A 13,791-nucleotide genomic window follows, 5' to 3' on the forward strand; every position below is an offset into this window, starting at 1 on the left:
AGAGGGCACGGGGAGGGGCACGTGCTACGACAGATGGCGAGGCACCTGGGACCTGTACGTGCACATTTTCCAGACGCCTCTGAAGCTGGCTTAGATGTCTAAAGGCAGCGGTGAGCAGGCTTGCTCTGTGAAGGGCCACACAGAAATGACGACAGGCTCTGCAGGCTGAGTTGGGTCCTGAAACAAACATCTGTATGCGACTGATTTACTGCCCTTTAAAACGGCAGAGGGAACTCCCTGGTAGTCCAGTGGTTAGGACTAGGCACTTTCACTGCCAAAGGCCTGGGTTCAATCCCTGGTTTGGGAACTAAGATCCCACAAGCCTTTGCAGCGTTGCTGGAAATTAAAAAAGTAAAAAGGCAAAAATCATTCTGAGTTGGAGTTTGGTACAAAAAGATGCCAGAAGGGCAGGATTTGGTCCAAGGGCCTTTGTTTGCTGACCCCAAGTCTGAGATTTTTTCCAACTCTAAATTCTTAAACAACAAGCACGGGGATGCTCAGCTGTAATTCAACAAGCTGAATTTCCAGAAATGACATTCTAGAATTAGAGACTGGAATAATCTGAGGGACATTTTCTACATTTAACTTAGCAACTTACTAAATATGGAAAAAAATAACAGCTAATAACCTGCATAACTAAGAACCCTGCATTTTAAGGAAAACATAAAAGTTACATTAGTAACTAGTAGGAATAGCCTCACACTAGAGAGTTAAGAGTATTTGAAAGTACCAGCCTTCATTTTAAAGTCTCAAATCACGAAGCTATGCTCCCACTTCAAGAACTTAGAAAAAGCAAAAAATAAACCCAAAGCAACCATGTTGATGTATGGCAGAAAACCAACACAATATTGTGTTATCCTTCAGTTAAAAATAAATTAAAAAAACCCAAAGCAAGCAGAGGAAGGGAACAGGATAACAGCAGAAATCGATGAAACTGAAAGCAAAAAACTATAGAGAAATCAGTGAAGCAAAAAACTGCTTCTTTGAAAAGGTCAATAAAATTGACAAACTCTAACAAGACTGATGGAAAAAAAAAAACAGATTACCAGTATTAGGAACCAAAGAACTATCATTCCAAATGCTGCAAACACCAGAAGGATAATAGGGGAACCCTACAAACAACTATAAACACATAAATTTGACAATTTAAGGAAATGAACTAATTCCTCAAAAAACACAAACCACAACCAATATGAAACAGGTAATCTGAACAGCCCTATAACTTAAGGAAATTGAACTTGAAATTTTTAAATTCCAAATAAAAGAAATCTTGAGGCCCAGATAGTTTCACTAGAGAATTCTACTACACATTTAAAGAATTAAACAGCAATTCTACATAATCTCTTACTGAAAATAAAAAAGGAGAAAACACTTCCAAATTCATTTTATGAAGCCATTATCCTAACAGCAAAACAAGACAAAGTTAGCCCCAAAAGAGAAACCTACAGACCAGACCAATACCCCTCGTGAATAGAAACACAAAAATCTTTAACAAATTCTTTAATTCCTTAATTAATTTAGCAATATAGGAAAATTATTATGTACCATGACCAAATGTGGTTTACTCCAGGTATACAAGTTCAATACTTTTTTAAAAAATCAATTTGATGTACCATATTAATAAACTAAGGAAGACAATAAAAACACATGGTATTAACTGATGAAGAAAAGTATTTGATATACTTCAACACCCATTCAAAATAAAAGCTCCCAGAAAATAAGAACAGAGGGGCATGTCCACAACTTGATAAGGAGTAATCTACAAAAAACCTACAACCGGCATCGTAGTTAACGTTAATGGACAGAATGCTATCAGTAAGGAGGCAAGAATGTCAGCTCTCACTGCTGCCATTCAACAAAGTACTGAAAGTGCAGCCAGCTCAATAAGGCCAAGGCATCGAGATGGACTCACGGTGACAGAGCTATTAAGTTAAGTGGTAAAGCTGGGATCCAAAGTCAAGCAACTGGGCTCCAAAGACCCAGTGCTTTTAATCTCAGCCCAGTGTTGTCTCCTTTAGTTATATATGGGGTGAGAATAAGCCATTTGCCTGACATACCAACACATCAACATTGGTTATCTACTTGTCATAAGATCAGAGATCTGGGTTTTTCCCCATTTTCCCTACACCTTGTAGGTAGTCTAAAATGAGCACACAACTTAAAAACGAAAACACCTAAAAAGACAAATATATAAACCATTACTTGAACAGCTTTGGCAGTTTCTTCAAGGAAAGCCATATCCTCTATGCAAAGAAAAAAAAATATGCATGCAAACTCTATTAATAATTTAACATTCGCAAAATGCTTTCTTTTTAAATGACCTATCATATTCCAAACAGAAAAATTGATGTTAAGCTCTTTTTCTCTCCAACCTAGACAGACCCCATTTAGGAACATCAAACACTTGGACTGACAGGCCCACGCCTCTTCCTACAACGCCAGAACTAACTGGGCCACTTAGCTATAGCATTAAACAGTTCAAAAAGTCAGTGTTAAACCCCTACTGTTTTCCCAAGTGTGATCCACAGCACTGGGTCTAAGAAAAGGGGTCCCATTAGTCCGTCACAGGATGTAATGCACAGCATGGTGACTATGCATTGGTGACTAGAGTTAACACCATACCGCATATTTGCAAGTTACCAAGAAGAGATGTTAAAGTTCTCACCAGAGGAAAAAATAATTTTCAAATTATGTATGGTGCCAGATGTTAACTAGACTCACTGCAGTGATCATTTTGCAATACATACACATATTGGATTATGACGCTGTACACTGCAACGAATACAATGCTATGTGTCAACACACCTCAATAAAAAAAGAGAAAGGGCCCCATGTTGAACCCAGTTTGAGATCTCTTTTAATATTTTCTAGAAATTCAGAATGCCCATTATCCTATCAGTACTGCTTGACCACTGTGGTCTGCATTTGGTGTTAAATGTAAACAGTAGCCTAGAAATTGCTCAGGAGTCTCACAGGGGAAATTTCCATTCCAGGGGAAAAGAGAGTCATGCAACAGAAACCCATGGAAGTGTTATCTTAAAAATCAAAATGGCTTCTTAAACTTCTGCTTTAGTAACTTAGAGTGGTCCTTTAAGCAGACCAACCTTCAAATCACATGCCAACCCTTTATTTTCTGCCTATTCTTTTGCCAGCAAAACTTTCCTTATCTTTCAGTAAGTGAAATTCACACCTCTTTATAACTGATCTTCTTTACCCACTGGCAGAATTTCAAAGTGCTCAGCGCTAAGTATTGCAATTAGTGTGAAGTGTTTTATGTATCGCTTGACACTCTTCCAAATATTTTATTGGCCATCCCACCCAACAACACAATGTGTGGGATTCTGGTATCATTGGCGCCTTTATGCAAAGGGTGAAATTAAGGTACATGGGAAACTACCCAGAGGGTCAAGTCAGCTCAGGATCTCAGAATATGCTACTGGATCTTACCAGCTCCTTTTGACTCTGCAACTTAGTGCATAAATATCTTTCATCACAAGTACAGCCACTAGTTCAGGGGCTCTTTCCAGAACACAAGCTACATCGTCAGTTTAACGAAATGCAAGCCCACCACAACTTAGGGCTGCCGAGTTGTCTTTCTCCTGGGGTCTGGAAAAGTGCCTAACTGTAAGGGTTTAAAAGAGCATTTGTGCAATGGTTTACATACTTGGTTTGCAGAATTCAATTGAGGAGGTTTCCCGACTTTTCAAAAGAACTGAGCCTGTAATTAAACTACCATGAAATGGTGGTTGGAGCCACAGCGCACACCAGCAGGTTTAGGTTACAACTGCAGTGAAATGGTGGATTAAAACACCCAGAATATGCGTGACTCCAAAAACTAAACTCAATAATAGCTTTCTTGAACACGTTTCTAAACAGATGCTCAACCACAATCCAGTAACTTTCAAACTAATCCCTACCTGCCAAGGGTTACTATAACCACGGTGGTCTCAATTCAAATTACAAAGTCCATAATTCCAAATCTTTCCATGGTCCCAAGTTCAACACCAAAAGCTCTAACTTTTCAAAGTTTTCAGAGACCACAGCACTTCAGGCTACCTCCCAAGAAGGTAGGGAAGGCCTTCAAAGAAAACCATCTGCATTATACAATTAAGAGGATACAAAGAGGGACTTCCCTGGCAGGCCAATGCTTAAGACCCTGCACTTCCATTGCAGGGGGTGGGGGTTCGATCCCCAGTCAGGAAACTAAGATCCCACGTGCTGCATAGGTTAGCCAAAAAAACAAACAAACATAAAAACAAATAGAAGACAAAGAAGATTCCAAAGTGGTAACTCCTCCACGGCAAAATGAAACCAGCTTTCCCCCACAAAAATAAAACAAAAAACCCACAAGACAAACCATCTACCAGTTGGTTATCAAACTGTAAAACACTTTTTAAGAAACCACCACCTGCAGAGCTTCAGATTACTTGGGAAAAAAAAACCTCTTGTTAGCTGGGGTGGGGATTATTCTTAATACCTGGATTATGGAGTCAATTTCTTCAACAGCTATCATCCTTTCCAAAGCATCTAAAACAACTAGAGAACTACCAAGTAAGAACTAGATGAGGATTTTTTTATATAAAGCAAAAGTATTAGCAATTTTACCATATGCTACCTCTGGAGGCATAAAGATATGGGTATAGTTTCAGAACTGTACTTGAAAAAACCATTAAGGTTTACACAATTTTTACATGGCAAGCTCACAAGATGAATTCCGAGCAATGTGCAATTATTCAGCCTGGGGTCAAATAGAGCACCATCAGAGCTCTTAAGAGTCTTGCAGAGTTGGGAGTGAAGAGCATGCCAAACGTAGGCTGACTCCGAGGAGAGACCTCCCCAGGCAGACTAGAAAACATTTTCAAAGACAATTAAGGTATGAGAGAATACCTACGTAACACAGAAAATACCTTCCCTGGGGCTGTTAGAAAATTAATTCTAAGTCCAGGTGCTATGTGGAAGCACAAGGAGTGTGAGACTCAAGTGTGTGTTGGGTGAGGATACAGAATGGGTAGAAATGGACCTTCAGGGACCCTGCAAGTGCTGATAAGGAGTTTCAAGTCATTCTGTAGCGTGATGAGGAGTCAAAGGAGGGCTTTGAAATGGGAAAAGGGACAGGGATCTGTCGACTGAGCCCTTCCCCAACAAGGGAGACAAGTTGAGAGATTGTGGCCAAGAACAGTAGCCAGGGAAGAGGTGAGCAAGGAATTTGAGAGGGTAGCAGGTACAATCCACAGGACTTAAAGACGTGGATGGGCACGGTTTCTGGTACAAGGGGTTTTTTGTTTTTAGTGAGGATCCTCTTACTGTGTGATGGTTCTCATACTTAATCAGCATCAGAATTGCTGGGAGGAAAGCTGGTTAAAAATGTAAATTTCCAGGTACTACCCAGCCCTCAAAGACTGTGATTCATGTCAGTCTAGCGTGGGGCCTGTGAATGCCTTTTCCCCACTCAGCAGCCGCCCCAAGTTTCATTGTTAAAGCAGGGGTGTGGGTGTGGGTGGTGTCATGGTGGTGGATAAAGTGTAATGGGACAAAGATAATGATAATGCTGAAGGGGTAGGGAGAAAGCTTTTTCTACTCTTGAACAAAAGAACAAAAAAGCCAGATGCAATCAAAACTGGTTTAAGTTTTATGCTTATAGTTATAGCTACTGAAAATACACAAAGATGATATGTTTCCACCAGAAAGCAGCTCAGTAAACACACGCAAGAGCAGGAGCTTGGTGGAGGTCAATGGTTCAGGAACTCAGGGAGGGAGGGTCACCTGAAGCCACAGGCTTTGCTGGGTACCAAGTGCTAACCGACCTCAGTGCAAACCTCAGGGGAAGGTAAGGCCCATCCTCCACCCCGCCGGCCCCATGGAGACTTCCAAAAAGAACCAGGGAAATTTTGCTAATGATTTGCCACCCAGATCACAACTTGGTTAGAACTTACACTGGGGATTCTCTACCTCAGCACCACAGATATGACGGCTTGGCAATGCTGTGCACTGCAGTATGTTTAGCAGCATCCTTGGCCTACTAGATGCTGATAGCGCCTCGCCAAACTGAGGAAACATAGTGATAAATGGGTGGAGGGGAAAGCAGGGGACACGGCCATGAGAAGCACTGCCTTAACTCAGAGGCTTCACAGCTGTGGAATGAACAAAAAGGCCTTGGAATCAGAGAGACAGGGCTCTGAATCACAGATACCCCACTTAGGAGAAAAAACTTCAATGTGCTTATGTATTCACCTTTAAAATGGGGATAAGGAAACCCACCAGATAGGGCTGTTGTGAGGATTACGTAAAATAATATCTTCTGAGCTTAGGGCAGTGCCTAGCCCAGGAGACAATTAGTTAACATTGGCTTTCATGTTTTCAAAAAGATGTTTTGAAGCAGCAGGGATATTTGCTTACAGCTTTGGCTTTGGTGGAAGCGAAGCGCAGTGAAGTCGCTCAGTTGTGTCTGACTCTTTGTGACCCCATGGACTGTAGCCCACCAGGCTCCTCCATCCATGGGATTTTCCAGGCAAGAGTACTGGCGGGGGTTGCCATTTCCTTCTCCAGAGGATCTCCCCGATCCAGGGATCGAACCCAGGTCTCCCTCATTGTAGGCAGACACTTTACAGTCTGAGCTACCAGGGAAGTCCTAACCTCCTCCCAAAAGGAACAATACAGAGAAATGACAGTCCCGGTCCTCTCTCTAGCTCCTAGGATCTATGGGTTGATGGACTCCCAAAGGGCCACTGGACACAAATCAGGGGCTCTGTGAACACAGATGAGAAAAATATACATCCTTATTTTCACTAACTGAAACGTAACATTTTATTCATTGCTGCTTATAAAACCGCACATTACCAACTACCTGGCCATTGTCACAACAGAAGCACCGTTTTTCCTTATCAAACAACAGCTGAAATACCAATTTTCATGGCTTTACTTCAAAATTATGGAAATTATGAGGCCCAAAGCTAGACTATATTTTAATGCGTTACTAAAGAAGCATATATTACTATTTACTATGCCACATATTAGAGGATTTATTTTGAAGATGTTCTTTTTTTAAAAAAATGGGTTATTTTACACATTTAAAATTCTTATGCTGAGAAGCGTTCCACAGGCTTTCCCAATGAGGGTTAAAGGCAATACAATTTAAGAACCTCTATCCTACACCTTTTTTGGCTAAGCCCTTAATTCCCAAGGAGACTTATGTTGTTTTTGTGTTTGTTTTTGGCAGTGGCACCCTCTTGCAGGATCTCAGGCCCCAACCAGGGATTGAACCTAAGCCATGGCAGTGAAAGCCCAGAATCCTTACCACGAAGCCATCAGCGAACATCCATGTTCTTAATTTATTAAATAAGATTTTTGTTATGAAACTAATTTGTTCATTTGAATGACACAAGTCACTTTGTTTCCCTACCTAAACTATAGATCAGTGGTCCAAAAGCCGGACCCAATAGCATTGGCCACATTTCCCCACTCAGGACCCATTCTCCACATTCTAAAGGTAAATGTGCGCCTGGTTTTCCTCTAGTGGACTTGAACTAGCTTTCCACCTTTTACATAACACCAATCAGGTATTGTATTTAACCAGTACTTCTCAAACATCTGTAAGAATCAACAGGTCTGTATCCCAGATCATGAAGGTCAGCTTTCAAAGATACTCCCAGCTCAGGGACGAAATGGACACGAAAAAGACTGCTACCTTTCCAGGGCAGGCGGAGGTTATGTGTACCTCACTCTCCTCTATCTATAAAGCATACTTGCTGGCTGCCTGATGTAAACGAACCACATGTCCTCCACCTGCCCAGAGATGCTTAAGCTATACCAATGTGGGACATGTTTATTCTTGTTAGCCTCAGGCTGAGAAATCACAAAGTGTTTTCCTGGCTCAAGGGTCTTCAAAGTCGAATACTTCACTTACAAGATCAAAGACGAGATTTTTTTTTTTCCAGCAGAAACTAAAATTTCCTGAGTTACCTCATCAACCAGAACTAAACAGGCACCACCAGGCCCAACCTATAATTGGCTGCAATGGCCCAGTACCTGCTGGGTACTAGACTAGCTGGCTTGCACTGGTAACTAAGTTATACAAAATCACAACACAGTAAAATAACTAAGTGGTTCAAGTTTAATTCCATTAAAATCACATCATGGAACTGGAGCATTAGGAAGGATTACTGACAAACGGGAAAAAGAACATGATTCCAGGCTCCACAGGCATTTGACTCACCCTTGAGTCACATTCAATACTCACATGCCAAGAGTAATATCTTTTGACTCATTATCAATTAAAATAAATGTTTTTGGAGACCTCACAGGTGGTAGACTTCTCACCAAGTGCCCCTTAATGAGAACCAAAAACTTTGATCCTAGTTTAGCCAGATCCCTTTATTTTACAAGGGTGGACACCTAAGGACAGCAAGGGTGACATGCCTCCCCCCAAAATCGAGTGATGGGGGAATACAGTAAGAATCAAGGCTCTCATTCTCCCAAAACAGTTCTGCAGGGACTCAAGATCTAACACAGATGCATACTCAACATGTCCCCTTAGTATCTCTTTCTTCACCTTGCCATCAAAACTTTTTCATCTTGAAGATTAACAATCTGGGAATTAAGAGTAACTGGCTGGGAATTCTCAATCTTTTTTTTTTTTTAACTTTCTCTGCACACAACTAAATTATTTAGATGCTACTTCCACACCTCACCAACTTCGAACCTGCCAGATTCTCCTGCTCCCTTCCAAACTGCAGGTCCAGAGTTCTCTCTCCCTCTCTAGCCAGTGACTGCCCCAAATGTACAAGTTCTCTCGATTTTCCCCTGGCTTCTACAAAGGAACACAGAAGGCCATTGGGAACGACCTGAATTAAGCTGAAAAGTGTTTAAGGCTTCAAGCAAAGACACTCAGATTGAGGGAAGTGCCAAAATCTTCCAGCCTCATCGTTACCCTCCTGAGAGCCTAGAAAACCCACGCTCAATGCTAACAGGTGAGTGTTCACACATGCTTGTCACCAAAAACTCAACTTAGCAGCTAAGTGACCTTGAACCACTATTTCTTCCTCAAGCCTCACTCTCCTCACCTCTCAGTTGTGTATACTAGAAGCTTCACTAAGCCCTACAGCTAGCAGGCTAATTACTCAACAAAACCTTTTTAGCTATCTGCAATCACCATTTCATCTCCTGATTCTCCGCAGCCATCTCCAGCCTCACATCAGAAAGGAGCGAACTAAGAAATGCTTTTTTCTCCTTGTCACTTCCCCACCACCCAAATAAACTGATACTACTTAACTACCTTGCAGTGTTTCACGGAAACTCCATTCAAAGTCCGGGGCGGGGGAGCCCTACGAAGTGTGCACGGTCCTCCATTGTTCCAAGGCTCAGAAAGGTCGAGAAAGTCACAAGCAGAGCCAGTCAAGACACGACGCAAACGTAGGTCTTCCTTCTGTCCCTAAAGTCTTATTTTCCCCCTCTCATCTTATGCCTTTGGAAAACATTTACATTGGGGGAGAAAATGCTAAGTGAGTACTCAGAAGTTTAAAAAAAAAAAAAGCGGGGGGTGGGGAGAGAAAGTGTGAAAGTAATGTTTTCAACAGTAACAGAAAAGGTGGCTCTAACCAATAGGGAGGAAGACAGTGAAAAAGCAAGACCTGGGTGAGACGCTCCAAGTGGGACGGACGGGAAGCGCAGATCCAAGTCTGCGGCACTCACAGGTTTAAAAGCCACCAGAAAAAAGACCAGCAGCCCTACCCCTACCCCTCCCCCCCCCACCCCGTCTTAGAAGCACCAGAAAAAAGCGTGCAGAATACCCTTCGTCTCCACGATTCCTGCAGTCGGTCCGGACTTTCCCAGCCCTCTGTTCTGGCCGGCTCGCGGTCTTCGAAGCCTCCCTGACCCCGAGACTTAGTTCCCGCGCTCGGACCTCACCCCCCCCCCCCCCAATAATAATATAATCATCGTTTCCTTTTCCCCTGCCCCGTTCCTTTCCGGGGGAATCTGTCTCCTACGCAGTTGTCTGAGAATTCTGCGAGCGCGGCGCGGTACTGCCCCAGGCCGGCTCCCACGAGGGGAGCCCCCGCCCCCGGGGAATTTACGCGCCTCGGGGAACTGGGAAGGGGGAACGGTCCCACCGGCCGGCCCCCGCGCACGCCCCCCGCCCCCGGGGGGGACGCGGCCCCCCGGGAGTCTTCCTCCCGCGCGGGGGACGCCAGGGGACCCCGACGGGGACGGCTGATCCCGCGTGGGACGCGGGTGGACGACCCAGGCCCCGGAGGGCGGCTCGGTCCGGGTCGAGGAGGGAGCCGGCGCGGCCCCTCCGGGCCCCGCGCCCTCGCCGGGACCGAGCCCGGCGGGAGGAGGAGCGCGGCCTCCGCGCGGGCGCCGGTGCACGCGGCAGCCGGGGAGACGCCCGCGCCGGAGCCGGGGCCGCGCGGCCGTCCGCATTGTTCGGCCCGCGGCGCGCGCCCCGCCCGGCCTCGCCGGCCCCAGCCCGCTCGGCGGCGGGAGCGACAGGGCAGGTGGCGGGCGCGCGCCCTCACCTTTGGCGCCGAGCATGAAGTCGAGGGTGCTGTGCCGTGCTGCTGCCATAGTGAGGCGAAGCCCTGGGCCATGCCTGGGGGAGACGGCCGGGGAGACTGGGGGGGCCGCGCGGCGTGTCAGGCTGCGGCCGGCGGGGAGTGCGCCGCGCCGGGGAGGCCGAGGGTAGGAGGTGGGAGGGGCCGCCGGGAGCCACCCGGGGCGCCGGGGGCGGGGCCGGGCCCGCCTCTGGGAGGGAAGAGGAGAGGACGCCCGCAGCCCCGGACTCGGAGCGCCGGGTGTGAGGCCGCGCGAAGGCAATGGTGGAAACGTGGGCGCCGTGCTCCCCGGCGTGCGTCACCAATGGCCGCGCCCCGCGCCGAGGATCGGGCGGGCGCTCCCGCCGTCCGTTAGGTCACCTTAGGTTTAAACCGCGCAGCACGACTTCCGGGGGGCCCACCCCCCGCACTTCCCCCAGACCGGCCCCCAAGCCCAGGCCCCTCTGATTTCCTGGCCAAGCCAAGAAAATGAAATGCTTGGATCCACCCTGGAGTCTAAAAGTACTGCCGCCTTTTTCTTAACTCTTCCAATGCTACAATTTAATCCATTAGAATTGTCATTGCCATTATCATCAGCCAGGGCCGCTCTGCGTTTCAGCACCGAATAGAAAGCTCTTGGGTATTACACGTTAGTTACCTACGTTTTTTGTGTGTGTGAAAAATGGGAACTGGGAAGAAGCAAGTGAGAGGCAAACGTGGTTAATGTTAATTTGAGAAATGACAGCTTCTAGAGTTGCTCGTCCATCACTGATGGCTCTGTTCATGGCAGTGAACCTTTCTCCTGCGGGCTTCTCTATGACTTGGGGCTTCTAGCTGGTATTCAACAAGATGTGCAAAGGGGAGGATAGCAGCATCTGGGCACTAAAACCTTCTTGATAACACTGTCCCTCGGCAAAGGCCTCCATCATCCCATCAGTCCTTTGTGCCTCTCCCTGCGTTCCCAAGTTCCTCAGAAATTGCCGAAATGGCTGGACAAAGTCTAGATCAGTGAACTCTACCTCCTTGTTACAAGCCCAGGGCGAACCTAGATATTAAACTTATCTCTTCTGCAGACACTCCTTATTGGCTGTTTTGCCGAGTCCTTCACCTTTCTTCAAGAACTGGGCCAATTTCTTCATCAGTGGCCTTCAATAGACCATCCTGTTAAGAACTGGATCTGCTTTCAGCCCCCACATTGATTATCTCCTGCCCAGGCCACCTGTTTGTTGCCCTGAACAGTTTGCTTTCTTCTGAGGATCCCAGGGTCCTCAGTTTCAGTAGCTATTCTGCTATCTTGGCCTTCAGTCTCTAATCTTCAGACTGCAGCTCCTGTTTGCTTCCTGGAATGTTCTCCAGTTCTGGCCATTCCTCTGGAGTTAGGGCCCTGGGAACCCAGTTGTCTTGTCTGCCATGTTGCAGGGGCAGCAGGGCTCTGACAGGCCTCCTCAGGCTTAGACGGGTCCTGTACTTGGTTTAACTTTCTGCTCTCACTGTCTTGAAATTGTTAATAAATCTTGAACGAGGGGCCCCTTGTTTTCATTTCGCACTGGGCCTGCAAATTATGGAGCCAGTCCTGCTTAGCAGCTTGTGTCTTGGCAGGACAGCTGACAGCGGCCAGAGCTAGTGCCCGGCCTTGCCTCTGCAGGTGCAAAACAGAGAGAGGAAAATCAAGACGCTGTGCCATTAACTCATCAGACAGCCACAACAAAAGCGGAGTTTAACAGAAATGCTTCATACTGTTAGCATAGCATCAGAGATAAATGGGCCTTGAAATGGAGCCAGCATTGTTGGGGTGATTTTAAGCATGTTTACAATGCCTGTATCACCTACCAACGACAGGATCCTGGCAAAATTGTTAAAAGTAGGACATGGACAAGAATCAAAGTCTTGAGGCCTTTTTAAATACCTCCAACTGGGCTGTGAGTACCTATCTGGATTCTGGAAGGTGTTCTCCTTGCCTGGGTTTTATAATCTAGGTCCCTCACTTCAAGGTCTGTTAGAGGACGAATAATCACTTTGTTTGTGGGAACTGTTTGTGTTAGAGTTGACTGGTGTCTTCTGTGAAACTATGGTCACATCAGAGAATTCAGCAACTTATCCTGCAACAAAAAAGCAGAAGAGGGATTTCCATGGTGGTCCAGTGGCTGGGGTGTGGAATCTAGTTCCCCAATGCACGGGACCTGGGTTCAGTCCCTGGTTGGGGAACTAGATCCCACATGCCATGACTAAAGATCCCACATACTGCAACAATCTGACCCAGTACAGCCATTTTAAATAAATAAATTTTTAAAAAGCAGAAGAGACTTACCCAACTCCAGCCTGAATTTTTGAAGCAACATCCTCATCATCAACAAAATCTCGGCAATGGTGAAAATGTAGACATCATGGATTAATGTCCTCTTGACTGCCCTCATCTATTCTTGGCCCAAAGGAGGCCTGAGACAGAGAAAAGCAGCGCCTGGTATCTGACAAAAGCTGGCCAGGCACTCTCCTGTTGAACACAAACAATTCCCCAGAACTCCAACATCAGACAAGGCCACTCTGAGTTCAAGATGGGACTGAACAAAAACAGGACCACTCAGGAATCTTGTGAGAGCACAGAGCAGTAACTTGTCCAAACCACCAAAATCACCCAACATCCGGGGGTCCTGGCTCCTAGGAGTGGCTTTGGCTTCTTCACCACTCCCAGCCTTAGTCTGGTCTTCCCCCTTCTCTGTAAGGTTACTAAGATACCCCATCAGGACTCACCCCTGCTTCTTGACAGCACCCAGTCCAGAGCAACACCCAGCTTCCTTCAGCATTCCCCAGAGAACCCACTGCTACATGGGGTCCTTCCTGAGCCCTCTCTCTCTGATGCCCCGTGGATCCCCACACTGCAGGGCTATTCCACTGCAGGTGTTGCCACGGGGCAGGGCGGGGAGGGGGCGCAGTGGTGGTGGGTGGAAGAAGGTGACAATAAGATTAAGTTAGTACGTAGGGGGAAAAACTGCAGGTGACTGTCTTAGCAAAATGCTACTTACTGTGAGATACTTCTCTCATCCAAAACTCATGTTGCAGGGGTCCATCTGCTTATTGGCAGTCATGCCAACTTGCACGTCCGCAACAGTTTTTAAAAAACTCAGAAGAACCACACTATCCTGCACAGTTAACAGTAGCTACCTTCTGGGAAGAAGAAAATGGAAAACAGAAAAGAACTGTGTTAAAAAGAAGGCAGTGGTGGTGGCAGGGAAGTGGGGGTGCTAACTGGACACCTCCTGGGGCT

General features: G+C 46.1%; 1 protein-coding gene and 1 long non-coding RNA gene across 2 annotated transcripts in view; both read right to left on the minus strand.

Annotated features, from left to right (window-relative positions):
• Window positions 1-10,845, minus strand: part of SMS (spermine synthase) — a 50,137-nt gene extending 39,292 nt beyond the window's left edge. The window contains exon 1 of the mRNA XM_043896307.1: window positions 10,515-10,845. Coding sequence (XP_043752242.1) covers window positions 10,515-10,563 — 49 coding nt within the window. The 5' untranslated portion in view covers window positions 10,564-10,845. The remainder of the gene's footprint in view (window positions 1-10,514) is intronic.
• A 312-nt stretch (window positions 10,846-11,157) lies between these two features.
• LOC122690744 lies at window positions 11,158-12,949 on the minus strand. Its single transcript, XR_006340093.1, has 3 exons — window positions 12,838-12,949; window positions 12,436-12,628; window positions 11,158-12,168 (listed from the first exon to the last, which is right to left on the minus strand). It is a non-coding gene; the product is annotated as an uncharacterized LOC122690744 (long non-coding RNA).
• Window positions 12,950-13,791: the final 842 nt, after the last annotated feature.

This window comes from Cervus elaphus, chromosome X (assembly GCF_910594005.1).
Source record: "Cervus elaphus chromosome X, mCerEla1.1, whole genome shotgun sequence".
Lineage (NCBI taxonomy): Eukaryota > Metazoa > Chordata > Mammalia > Artiodactyla > Cervidae > Cervus > Cervus elaphus.